Consider the following 13,439-nt stretch of genomic DNA (forward strand, 5'->3'; position numbering starts at 1 on the left):
TCTTTGCTTCTTATCCTACTGTCCTCCTGGTTCTTCTCTTGAAGACATTCCTATCAGATGTGGTGTCACATCCCACTGGTCATCGGTCCTACTTCTTTCCACAGAAAGAGACGGTCCCTTTCTGCTCTAATGGTCAGAGCTGCTTGTGAAGAACAAGTGTCATTTAACAGGATCTTTAGGGAATTTAGTTTCTAAAATCTGTATGTACTCAGTATGTGGAAGGTAGAGACTAATAAGTTGGACTGTTTTGACAGGTTACTTGCAGACAGCAGAAAAGATATTTTTGTTTCAACAGCTCTCTGAATGCTGATGTTTTTACAGAAAGAGCTGTCAGATGCTGCTGTTTCTTTGGCATGGTATTCTTTACAAGGCTCAAACATGTTTTGTCTTCTCTTTGTTCTTGGGAATGGCCAAAATGATGAATTTAAGGTCTATAAGTAACTGAAAATGGTTTCTCAGAACTGGAAATATTTCACTAAGCTTAAGGAAAATAAGCCTTTAAGGAACATGTAAAGATTGCATAGTCCACATTCTGTCCCCCTCTTCCTTTGACCAATACAAGATCAACTCTTCCACAGATTAGAGGCTTAAAGTATTCCTGATGAGTGTTTAGCTACCCTCATCTTAAAAACCTTGGGTGATGGAGAGTTCGCAGTCTACCCCCAGACAGTCTGGTTTTCTGCATAATAACTGTCCTTTCAGTTAGGTGTTGTTGTATTTAAACAATAATACTTCTCCCTCATGTCCAGTGCTTCCTGTCCTGTACCTGGTGGCAGAGATTTTTGTTTTATTTCTCCCACACAGCGGCTATTTCAAAATTGTCCTATCTCATTTTTATACTATAGTTTTTACATGCTACCAGTATAGTTACTAGTCCTTGTTATCCCAGTCCTTCATGTGACAAACTTATGACAGACGGGTTTCCTATTGATAGGCTGGCCAAAATGGCAAAGGTAACATTCTCATATATATGGATATTACATACAGTACTTTGCAAAGGTGTTTTCTGGCCTTTTCTAGGACCCAAGTGCAATTTGAACTACTTATTCCCTTTCTAGATGGCAGATGAAAACCTGAAATATACTATACTGTGCATGTTGGCTTTATTTTTCTGTTCTGCTCTTTCTCTGCTTTTTCATACTCCATTTATTTCTATTTGCTGACACTATCTTGTTCTTACATCGCATGTTTTCTGTGTATAATTTTAGAATAGTTATAGGCACCCTATATATCAAGCATCATTCTTTAATATATTCTTATTCTGAATTTTTACTCAGCTTCTTTTTCTCATGACATGTCGTGTTCTGGCTAAGGGAAACAATGCTTAGAGTAGGATGAATTTCCTAAGGGTAAATGCTTTTTATGGCTTGTACCTCTGAAACAGCAAATAATGAGTCTTGTCTGAAAGGCAAAGCAAACTGAGTCTTCTTACTATTTCTTACTATTAGCAATCATTATTATTATATATTCCTATTATTATTCTTACTATTAGCAATTATTCTTACTAATTCTTACTACTAGCAATTCCTAAAATGGTTAAGCGGTTAAAATTTCTTTTAAACAGAAGTATGAAAGTAAGCTGTTATTTGACTGAACTTTCTTTCTGTCTTTCATACAGAAAGAATATTACAGGCAACATTGTGTCTCAAACGAAGTGGCTTGGGCATTGAACTGAAGCTTGTTAGGGTTGCTTTTGTTCCACAGAAGTCTATAAGATGAGCTGCAGGATGTGATGTGTGCTGTCACAGAAATGGTATTCCTCAAGTACTACATGTTTTAAAAACATGGTCTGAGTAGCAGTCTTGAGTCACTGTTTTTTCCCCCTCATTTTCATTCCTGATTTTCACATCGGGGAATTAAAGTCAGGCATTGAGAAGAAGGCCTCTTCTGCTCTGAGGAGAAGAGTCATTAGGAACTGAAAGCTCTGTCTACCGATAGAGGAGATAAAGGGAGAGGGTATCAGTGCCAGCCCTTTCCAACTTGAGTTTGTCTATTCCTTTGTGTATGTGTAGGATTTTGTATTACTAAGTCACTTGTGATAGCCACAGTCTACAGTTCCTTACAGATCAGAAATAAGGTCATTGTAGCAAATAATTTCCTTTTTATTGTATTGCTGAAGCACCTTTAATTGAATAGAAACCATAAGCAGTAGACTCCATCAGCACAGGTGCTGAGAGATGAGGTAACAACATAAATGAACAGGTGAGCTGAAGCAGTTAAAAAACTTGGTATGGTTGCATCTTTTGTATTTTAAGCATTTATTTTAATAAAGGAAGTGATTCAAAGTTCTGGTGAAACTGTCAGTTGAGGCTAGCTTTAGCATAATGTGCTACCTGCCTACTTTGAAGTATTTACTCAAAGTGCATTTTTAGTGCCAAAGGTAGTAATATAACAGAGGAAAATGACGAACACTTATCTTTATAAAAATGAACCCTAATAACCTCTTAAATTCTCAGCTTTATCTATTAAAAAAAAAAAAAGTCTGTGCTTGCAGAGCTTTCAGTAGAAGCAATGTACATAAATGGAGACTGAAGCCTTCAGCTGTTTGAGCAGAGTAGTTTGTTGACTTTCATCAGAAGCCAGCAGCAGTTGACTATCAAAGCATAAATAAATGTCTTCAGGGAGACACCTTACATTTCTAAAGAAGTGATGCTGCAAATGAATAGTGCATGTGGGAATGTGAGCGGGAAGGTTATTATGGTAGTTTGCCTATGCCTAGGAGATAGGCACCTTTGCTGGTGTCTTCGAATAGGCCTTTCAAGGTCCCCAGTGACTCACTTGAAATGTATGCATTCTTATGAGGTATAAATGATCGACCTTTTCAACTGTGTCAGCATTGCTGTGCTATTGTTATTTTTCAAACGTTAGAAATAAAATGATGCATGATTTTAGCAGTGCTCCAAACTGAGCTCTGCATTCATTTTGGGAGAGCTTCTCATTTCCCTGGAATTTACTATGTTTCTTCATTGCATTTTATTGGAGTAGAGAAATTTATTTACAAACTCAAATACATGTTACCTTCTACACATTCACTATTTTAACAGAATGTATTTCTAGACAATTACATTAAAATAATATAGTTCAGTGGGGAATTGGATCGTGTTTTTCACATGAGACATAAATGATGCCCCTACTTTTAGGGGTGGAATCATGCCATCAAGGCAGATCTGCTGCCAGATGACACGGTTGTTAAATGCTGTTGCTGCAGGTTTTGCAGATCTGGAGTATGGGTAAAATACGGTTGTATAATACATGGTGAAGGGGCTATATTGAAGAGATGTCTGAAAAGTAGGGGAAGAATTGTATATTTAGCATAATCCATGTTATAGTTGGAAAGGGAGAAAGAGTAGTCAGTTCTAAGTCCTTAGTTGGTTGGACCTGGCTAGAAAAGTGCTTTGTCAGCTGCCTGTCACATCTATAATTTTAAAAGGCAGTGGCTGTGTTTTAAGGAGATTGTATGAAATCAGATGTTTTTTTAACGAGTCTTTAGACTTACCATCAACGTGTATGGTATGACTTGTGAGCTGTATTTTTTCTTCTGTTGGTTCATAGGTAAAGAACTGAAACCATAGCTGGTGATTGTGAATTTTGAGGTGCTTTTGATTCTTTTTAGGAGTATTCTATAATATCTGAGTTGCATATTTAGTGTGTAATGTTTTTTATCAGAGATTTTTGAAACAGGGTTTGCAGCTTTAGAAAGAAGACTGATCAGACCCAGGATTTTCAGATGCTAATTGCTCAACTATTTAACAATTTTCTCCTATAGCATATACTTTTTGCATTTAATCAGAATTAACTTGATACTTCGGCTCTTTCCTAAAATTTTTAATCCATGGGTAACATAATAGCATGTTCTTTGAGGCTACGTAAATGGTGCTTTGGTGTTTATATGAAGGCAAAATTCATTGTCAAAGATGCTGAAAGTCTAAGTAATTTAGGTATCGATCTGCAAAATGAGAGGATGACAAATACAGCTTTATTTATTTTGTAGTTTTGAGCATAAATTTGCATATCTTTTTATCAAATTAAGAAGGTTCTTCTGTGTACTTTACCACTAATTGGTAGTAATTCTAAGTGGTGGGGATCCTCATTATGTTTAGAAGACAACTGAACAATGTTTAAATGAAACAGTGTTGAAATATATTTTATGTTGTTATTTATAATCAAATAACACCTTTATGATATTATGTTACAGTTTTATGAAAACAAATAGTAAATTTCAGTATGTTGATGGAATTTTGTATGTTGGTGCTATTTTATACAACAGATGACGTATTAACATTACAGCCTTCCTTAGTTCAGCAATTAGTGTACTCGATACTTTAGTCCAAAACAAATAGCGGTTTTTATGTGTTAGAGAATTTCAGGTAAATTGAGAGCTTTTTGCCAGGTAAAAATAAAATTATTGCATGGTTGGTTTGGGTTTTGCTGTGATGGTGATTTTTTGTATGTTTTTGGTCGCTGTTTTATTTATTTATTTTCACTTCTTGCTTTTTGAAATTTGATTTTCATGATGCACGTGGAGTAGTCTATTCATTTCATTTTGAATGACCCTTTGTCTTCTGTCTCTTTCCTTTACTAGACTCTTTTTTTTTTTTTTTAGATCTATGATGACAATGTCAGTGTTGTTGTCTTGAATGGGAGAGAATCTGTGTGTGTCTTTATAGAAGTATAGTGCCCCTAGATGGGTAGGGTATTGCCCTTAAAAAATCATTACTTGAGATGTGGAGCAAAACACTTGCATCATGATTTTTCAACAATTGCTTCTGTTTATACTTCTCTGACTGATGATTTCTCTGACAGTATTTTACTTTTTGTGACCAGTTGGCTTGGTGGACTTTCTTATATTGACCGATGAAGTGTAAATGCAGATGCTTTTTTTGCTGCTGCCTGCCCAGTTGGTTCCAGTTCTATATTTACAGTTTTCGTGTAATTAATTTTATTTTCCTGTTGGAGAGTAGGATGCTTGTTTGTTAGTCCTTGTATTTTTTGATCACTTTCGCAGTTGCTGAAGAAATCTCTTCTTCATTGTAGCTACATACCTTTTTCATTTTCCAGCTACCTGGTAAAGGAACAAGAAGTCTATTCTTCCTTACCAGAGTTTTTAGTAAAAGACTTAGTCCCAGCAGTTTTATTGTGCAAGCCTGTCTATCTATGTTTCTACATTATGACAGCATGAATGTTATTAGTAAGTTAATAATTACTTAAATTTCACCAGGTTGGTCAAGTTCATGTGATACATAAAAATACCACTCAAATAAAATGGTTATTTAGTTTATGATCCAGAGCAGGGTCGAGAGGATTGGTACTAGCATAAAGAAACATCAGTTGTATTTAGGATCAGGAATTTCCTAGTTCTTATTCTTCGGTGTAATGACTCTATTACAGTGGCATGATATTAAAACATTTTCATGAACGTACAATATCATCACTGGGGATTAGTGTGGTATCTTGTTTTGATTCTTCTTTTTTTTTTTTTTGGCTTTATATGGTGTTTTAAACTCTCCCTTTGCTAAATAAACAGTATAGTTTGATTTATGTAATGTTTATGGATGTAACATCAATAAAAAGCCATATTAGAAAAAGCCATCTAGCTAATTAACAGATTGAAGTGATACCTAAAGAATTAATCACTTTATGATTAATATTTCTTTCTTACATTAGTCTCTACTAGGAGAGATGTAATCTGTCCTCTTCATGTGAGCATAGTTACTACTTCTAGGCCTAGCCGATACAGAAATGCCAGTCTGCTGCGTTTATAAAGAATTTGGATGTGTTATGTCCCTGACATTGATCAGGCAGCTGTTGTCCTTGCAAAATCAGCTGCTTTTACATGGTAAAGGCTGATAACACCTCATTCAGTGAAGATAATGCCATAAAAGATTCCATAATACCTGCTGCTAAGAAATGTAAGTTTGAAACTGAAGTGCTTATATGCAGTACCTGTAAGTATGTCCCTTATGTAACTAAAAACCTCATTGTATTTGTATATTGCAAAATTGAATTGTCTAACTAAAAGTAAACTATTGTAATTCTTGTTACTCGGTTGATTTAGAATCACACTCCTTCTCACTTCATGAAGATAAAAAGGAAATTGGCCTAAGCAACATCTGACTGATATTCTTGTTGTGAACAGAATCAAAAGCTAAACAATTCTTTTGTTTAGAAAACTTAAGTGCTCCTCTGCAGTAGTAAGTTATGAATAAAAAATATGTTTCAGAAGATGTTATTTAGTTGTTGTTTTGTTTGTTTGTATGTTTTGGTACAGGTTATTAATGCTGCTTTAGCTCTTTCTGCCAGACCAAAAAGTCAAGTTGTGAAAAACAACATGGAGATGTATAGGAGTACATGGGAGAATCACATCCATGTTCTTACTGAAGCTGTGGATGATATAACAAGTATTGATGATTTTCTGGCTGTATCAGGTATGATAATTTTCAGAATCTGATTATCCATTTATGTACTTTGAAAAGTAACTCTCCTATGTAAAGTTTTCAACAGGAAACAAATAGAAGGTTAGATCTTGTAAGGTTTTGTGAAACTGTATGTATGAAGTGTGCCAGCATGGTAGGTGTTTTTAGTCTGCACAGCGTAGAACTCAGTGGAGGTGATTTGAACAAACTGTAGTGGTATGAGGCAGAACTGCTATGTTGTAGGGGTTACATTTATCCAGCCTCACAGGTTGATCCACCTCTAACTTTTAAAATGCTTTGTGCATCTGTGAGAAGTCTTCTGTAGGAAGGAAGCATATAACAGTGTGCATAAACACAGAAGAGGAGATTTCTCTGGGTGTTGTCCCCCCCCGTCATTATTCAAAACAGTGCAGTTAAATGTTTAGTGGATCCAAAGACGTAAAAACCTATTGTAATTTACCAGAATATCACCCATAGAAATTTTTTAGGGACACTTGATAACTTGATTGATGAATTTTGAGTTCAAGGGGGAAAAGAATGGGATGCTAAATCACATAGATGTGATCTGAATAACATTGATAGATGCTTGAGTTTTTCCTTGAGCTGAACAGGTACCAAATTTCCAAACATCCAGTGGTGTTCTAGATGTGCATATAAATTTTTAAATGCAAATAAAGCCTGGTTCTACAATAATTCTTGTGATAGACATGGAAAATAAGAAATCACATGGGCTACTTTTTCAAGTTGATATATTTTAAAACACCTGATAAACAGAACAGATGCACTGTAGCATTTCCAGAAATTTTAAAGCTATACATATTTGTCAAGAGGAATGTAACTAAATTTATTCACTGAAGGAGCCTTTAATTTAGTAAACTATTGAAGCGAAGATTGTCTTCAGCATTGAAATGGGAGAACAGCTGTTCTACTTCCTGGACTTGAAAGACCAAAATTCCACACTTCTGACTTGCCTTAGTGTGTAACATGGAAAATAATGAAAAGTTTGTGTTACCTTCATTAAATGAGGTTTAAATTTTGTTTCCTTACGGCTAGTATGACAACTGTTTGCCTGTTCTTCTCTGGGCAAGTCCCTAGAACTTAATTCCATTTGTTAGGATTATATGCTTTATGTAGCAGTGTAGAACATGAATAGTTCTGTAGGTGTTGGTAGTTTGGAACCATGGTAAGCGAATTCAGAGCTAAGTGCATTCTGAAGTTATTTGTTGTTAACTAAAAACGAAGGTGTACTCCTGTCAAAAACTTAACTTGGATATTTGTTTCTCTAAAGATGACTTGTATATTTTCAAATACAACATCTTTACTGGGGTAGCTTGAAACAGCTGGACTGAAGTCCCCATAATGGAGTGGCACTTCTCTTGTGAGTAGGACATCACTACTACAGTGCAAAAGCCATAAGCAGAGATGACTGCTCAGGTCTGGATGTACAGTTTGTTATTCTTGCCTCATAGAAGCAGACTTCTCTTTGCTTTATGCTAGTCCATTGAAATACCTAACCAAGTGATTTAGATCCGAATGTAGAAGAATTTACTGCAAAATAGTGTGAACGGATTATTTGTGGAGCTACTGTCCTTACATGCATCTCAGTACAGAAAAACATAACCTGAGATTGTTTTCAACTGTAATTTAGCCTTTAGTTGAAGCCAATTTTAAACCATCCTATTTTGTACAGGGTCCAGGAGGTTGCATAACTGAATTTTTTGCAAGTAATGCTAGAGCCGTTAGTAAAGCAAAGGAACAGGTCAATTCTCTAAATTGCTAATGAATTAATTACATAAATCTCTTTACCCTACTATGAAATATCCTGAGTTCCAATTTTTTTTTTCTTTAAAATTTTTTCTTTAAAATTCATTGAACTAAACATTTATCTTTGAGCACAAAACTGGGATTCATTTAAATAGCATATTTCAGATATTATGCAAAAATTCATTGGCTTGAAGAACAAAATTAGAAACTACATTAATGCATGGAAAAAAAATCTCTCATTGGGCAACTACTCTTCAGGGTTAACTCATCAATTTTTGGTCTGTTCTGTATTGAGTACAATTGACTGATTTCGTGTTTGACAGTAAATAAAAGCAGAAACTGTAACTTAAGTAGCAGTGATGCGTAAGCCTACATATTAAGAGGTCCAAAGAACTGAACATTCATACAGTTATTCTAGAGAGGACATGTAGAACATTTTCTGTAAGCTTTGTCAGGGTGCTTCTGCACATTGTAATTCATGTCCATCTTCTAGCGTCACACTTTCTCTTACGTGATCTGCTGAGCAGATGCTTCCTTATGGTAGTATAATTTATTTCCTTTGGGAAGATTTTTTTTCAGCTCATGTACATAGAGCTAATTATTAAGACTAATTAGAAGGAACGGTGCAAGCTACTCTCAGTATAATCGTAAGTGTATTAGCACTGATACTGTGCTCTGAGAGTAAAACATGGTGCTCCATCTAAATAGAAAAGTTAAATGTATAGTAAAGGATGTTAACTAACTCTTTGGGAAATTAGGTGGTTATTAGGAAAGATAACGAAGGTTGAGTGTTTTGTTTCATGTAAGAGGAATGAATACAAGAATAGCTTTATAATGGACCTGTTTTTTCTACAGATTTTTTTTTGAAGTTAAATACCAACATGGATGTAGTGGGGGGAAAATGTTCTTTAAATATTAGTTCAAAATTAATGCTGTGCTGCTATACTGTATCAGATATGGGCAGTTGGTTTTAATGGCTGAATTTGGAGGTGTAGCTGCATCTTCCAGGATGGCAATGGAAGTGGTTAGTCTATATGCAAAAATACTGTACATTTTTTTTTTTCTAAATTTTGTGAACACACCTCTGGTAATTTTGGTAATTGAGGATTCTAAATCATTAAACAGAATTATCTACTTAAGAGTTCATTTTATATTGCATCTCTGGTTGCTTGATAGGGCAGATTTTTCTACCAAATACACAGTGTACTTCCCAAACTTGGTAAGAATTGGGAATTTCTATTTTGTTGTTTAGTTTATGTATCTCTTTTTCACAGAGTGTCACCTGAGGCTTGGATTGCAACTCATTTTATAAAATGTTGTTGTTACAAGTTTTGTGGGTTACTGATCTGGAAGGTGAATTGAATACTTGTATTGTCCACTTGTTGTGGACACTTTTAAGGTACAATATAACTCCCATTAAAGACACTGCAAAATCTTTCTATAGAGCTCAGAAGCAACTGGATTAGTCCTTATGTTTCTTTAATCCAGGGTGTTATTTTCCTGTCTTAAAAGTAAGCTGAATATGGAAAAAGATATTTGAGAGGATGGGTAGGAATTGCAAATGGTAGGTCACTGCAAAAAGACCTTGTTACCTTGTTACTCTTCGCAAGTGAGCTGTGGGGTTGCTGAAAAAAAGCATAGATACAGAGAAACTGTCTCCTAATGTGATACATGCATGTCCTTTTCTGGAGTAGCACAGGGGGAAAAGGAAGGATTCTGTGGCAGATCAGAAAACCTGAAGGGAATTGTGACGATATGAAAATGTGGGGGGCGAAGTGCTAATAACTGTCATCTGTTTTAAAGTACTGATTAGTCTTCTTTTCTGATTCACCTATCCTCATGATTTCTTTTGTTGTTTCAGTTATGTTTTATTCTTTTATTTGGATGGGATACTTGGTTTAAAGGAAAATAATGCTACAGAAGACAGGTTAAATTAGATCTTTATATTTGAGGAAGAGGTCTGACTGCAAATAGCCAATTTAAATGAAGGTCTTTTTAAAGGAAAGCAAGAGCTAACAAGATGTGTAAAAAATGTCATTGTGATTATAAAACATAATAAATGATGAGATCATTGTTCATAGGTCTTTTGCGCTATACCTACTAAGAACAGAGAATCAGTGTCAGCCTATCCGTTTTGGATAGTTAATTAAAATAAGGAAAAACGTGGGTATTAATCTTTATGATCACTGACATTAAAAAAATACTGTCCTCCGTTTATCATGACAGTGTGAGGTTTTTATACTCATATAATGGAACCAAAACGTGTTATTGCATCCAATGCATGAATTTCCAGGAAACTAGTTATGGTATGCTCATAATTTTGTTTATACTTGTAAATTATAAGTTTTATCCTCAACTCTGGTCTCTCAAATTGAATATTCAGTGAATATTCATATTTCCTGAAGTAGTTAGGGTGAAAGTGTAGTTTGGATTTTCATTTTACAAAGTTAATTCTTTGGGTTTATTTTAATATCCTTTATTCAAAATTATGTGAATAAACTTCAGATATAGATGAAAAAATAATAATAATAAAAAAAAAACCAAGAATGTCGGTATTTCCTTCTTTTATATGTACGTTTTCCTTTCCTGATTATAATGTGGAATTAAAATCACTGGAAAATACTTTAATTAAGTATTTTAACGTTATTAAGTGTTAGAAAACCAATAAAAGAAAAATTAGATCTTCTAGTCCAAGAGTTAATTTCACTTCTACAATGATCATAGATAAGAAAAGAAAGCATCAAATGTGTTTTTATATATATTAAAATCATTAGGATCTGTGTTTTTCCTCGTTGTTTCCTTGAAGAGCTTTCATTACAGGCCCTCATGCTGCTTTTCTGTCCTTCTCTGTGTGCATGCTTTCCCCAAAACTATAATTATTTTGTCTCACGAACCTTCTTTCTCCAGCCTCTCATGCTTTCCATCTCAGAATTTTGGACTGTCGTATTTGGAATACTATGCTAGCCACGTTTTCTTAAATACTTTTATATTAGCTCCTCTGTTGCCAAATTTGAGGTTTCTTACTTTCATAAAAGTAAATCTCTGTTCATTTTAGTTTATCTTGTTCTTCATCCTTCATCTGTGATTAAATGTTCTTCTTGATGCACTGCACGTGAATGAAATACTCTCTTTCCTGTTGTGTATTGGGTGCAATGTCTGTCCTCTGCCTTTTCAAGTACTTCCTTAAAAGGCAATTTGTCTGAAGTGCATTTTGACTCGTGTAATCTAACCCAAACTTTAGGCTAAGGTAATCATTTTAAGTGAAATGCATTCCAGAGGACTGGTATTGAGTCGTTAGACTTTGAAATGGTTTTGTCTGATGCCCATTTTGCTGTTACTTCACAAGAATTTTTTTACTTGACGGTTACCTGGTGGAATGATAGTGAGTGGAATTACTTGCATGTTTGCCTCAACTGAGGGTTTGTGTAACCTACCTATGCAGCCAGTGTACACTGCTAAATTGATAGTGGTTAACATGGTAAACATGGACACCTGCAGGTCCATCTGCAGTAGAAACTGACAATGGAATTGTCATATCCAGGTTGTAAACAAAAAATACTGTAATGTATAAAGAAGTTACCTGCAATTCAACTCCTTTTAGAAATTAAACTAATCTGTTTTAGATAGATACAGACTTCTGAGACAGCTAAACAAGTTCTGTGATTGGACTAAAGATCATTCAGGCTGACTTAAGTAGCCAAATGGGAGTAATTTTTAAAGTGAAGAATTGGCACAAATCAGTTACTGCTGTCAAGAGGGAGAAGTAGCAATGAGTCACAGTTCGTTTTCCTATTACACTTTTGTGCCAGTGTGATGTATGACCTTTCAGAGGAGATCCAGGGAAACAGTACATGGCTGTCCCTTCAGATGAAATTGAGAAGAGCACCCTCCAAATTTGGAGTGTGCAAAAAATTCTCTAAAAATCTGAGTTTGTGTAGGATAGAAATTTATTTTCAGTATCTTAATCCTTCTTTAGGAATCTAAGAATGTGTTAAGCTTCTTCAAACTTAATATAAATCAGTAAGGCATCATAGTCTTAAAACAAAAATTCCTTTTAATGCAAACCTGTGGCATCTAAAACTACTTTCAATTCCTGGAAAGCAGCGAAAGGTAGGATGTTATCATAAAGCATTTGGAGAGAGCAGTTGTTGCGGATACAAGTGGTCTTATGGCCCAAACAAAAACAAGAGCTAAAGGAATGCATTTTTTGCTGACATAGTGAAGTTTTTATTAGGTTTCAGTCAATCTTCCTCAACTTAACAGTTGCAAAAAAAAAGGAAAAGAAAAAAAAAACTTATTGTCTTTTTTTTTTTTCTAGTTTTCCTGTTAACTTATGTCCTCTTTCCTGTTTTAAGGATGTACTTTATTGTGATAGTGCAGGGGGAGCAAATACGCAGCTTCACTTCTTTCCGAACATTATACCTTAAGATCTGAAGCCCCTGCTGTTACCATAGTGTTTACAATTGGAGGAGGTCTTCAATAGTTAATTAACAAGCAGGAAGTTGGATGAACTTTATTCACATGAAGTGCAACCTGTACAAAATTGCAAAATAGAAGAGCATAATCAAAAAACAAAAGATACTAGAAGAGAACTTTTGAAATTATCTAGTCAAACGTTGCACAGAGCAGGACAAATGTCAAATTAGACCAAGTTACTTGGATCCTGTTGAGAAGATGTTTGAAGACTTCCAAAGATGGATATTTCCCAACCTTCTTATGAAAGGTGAAAAACATTTTTTCTTTTGATTTCCCTTTTTGATTCCCTTATGGAATCTTAAAATGGTTTGGGTTGGAAGGGACCTTAAAGCCCATCCAGTTCCAACCCCTTGCCATGGGCAGGGACACCTCCCACCAGCCCAGGTTGCCTGAAGTCCCATCCTGCCTGGACTTGAACAACCCTGTGGATGGGCCATCAATAACTTCTCTGGGCAGCCTATGCCAGTGGCTCACCACCCTCTGAGTGAAGAACTTCCTCCTTATGTCTAATCTAAACCTCCCCTCTTCTAGTTTAAAGACATTCCCTCATTGTCCTATCCCTACAATCCCTGACAAAGAGTCCTTCTCCAGCTTTCCTGTAGCCTCCTTTAGGTACTGGAAAGCCACTGTAAGTCTGCCTGGAGCCTTCTGTTCTCCGGTTACCCACCCACATGCTAACGTTCTAGTTTGTAAGGATGCTTTCATAGACTGTCAAAATATTATTGAAGGAAGCAGTACCAACTGCACTTTGCTCATCTGCAGAGCCAGACACTCCATCACTGTACA

At 35.4% G+C, this 13,439-nt stretch overlaps 1 protein-coding gene across 14 annotated transcripts in view; it reads left to right on the forward strand.

Annotated features, from left to right (window-relative positions):
- Nucleotides 1-13,439, forward strand: part of CTNNA3 (catenin alpha 3) — a 457,011-nt gene that overhangs the window by 310,283 nt on the left and 133,289 nt on the right. For 13 of the 14 annotated variants that reach the window (XR_004752032.1, XM_035330601.1, XM_035330600.1 and 10 more), the window contains one exon: nucleotides 6,269-6,425. Coding sequence is in view for 13 of the 14 variants with exons in the window: in XM_035330601.1 (XP_035186492.1) it covers nucleotides 6,269-6,425 (157 nt within the window). In the remaining variant the exon portion in view is untranslated. Of the gene's footprint in view, nucleotides 1-3,612; nucleotides 3,635-6,268; nucleotides 6,426-13,439 lie in introns of those variants that run through there. The other variant, XM_035330610.1, reaches the window with a different exon arrangement.

Source organism: Oxyura jamaicensis, chromosome 6, assembly GCF_011077185.1.
Source record: "Oxyura jamaicensis isolate SHBP4307 breed ruddy duck chromosome 6, BPBGC_Ojam_1.0, whole genome shotgun sequence".
NCBI classification, from domain to species: domain Eukaryota; kingdom Metazoa; phylum Chordata; class Aves; order Anseriformes; family Anatidae; genus Oxyura; species Oxyura jamaicensis.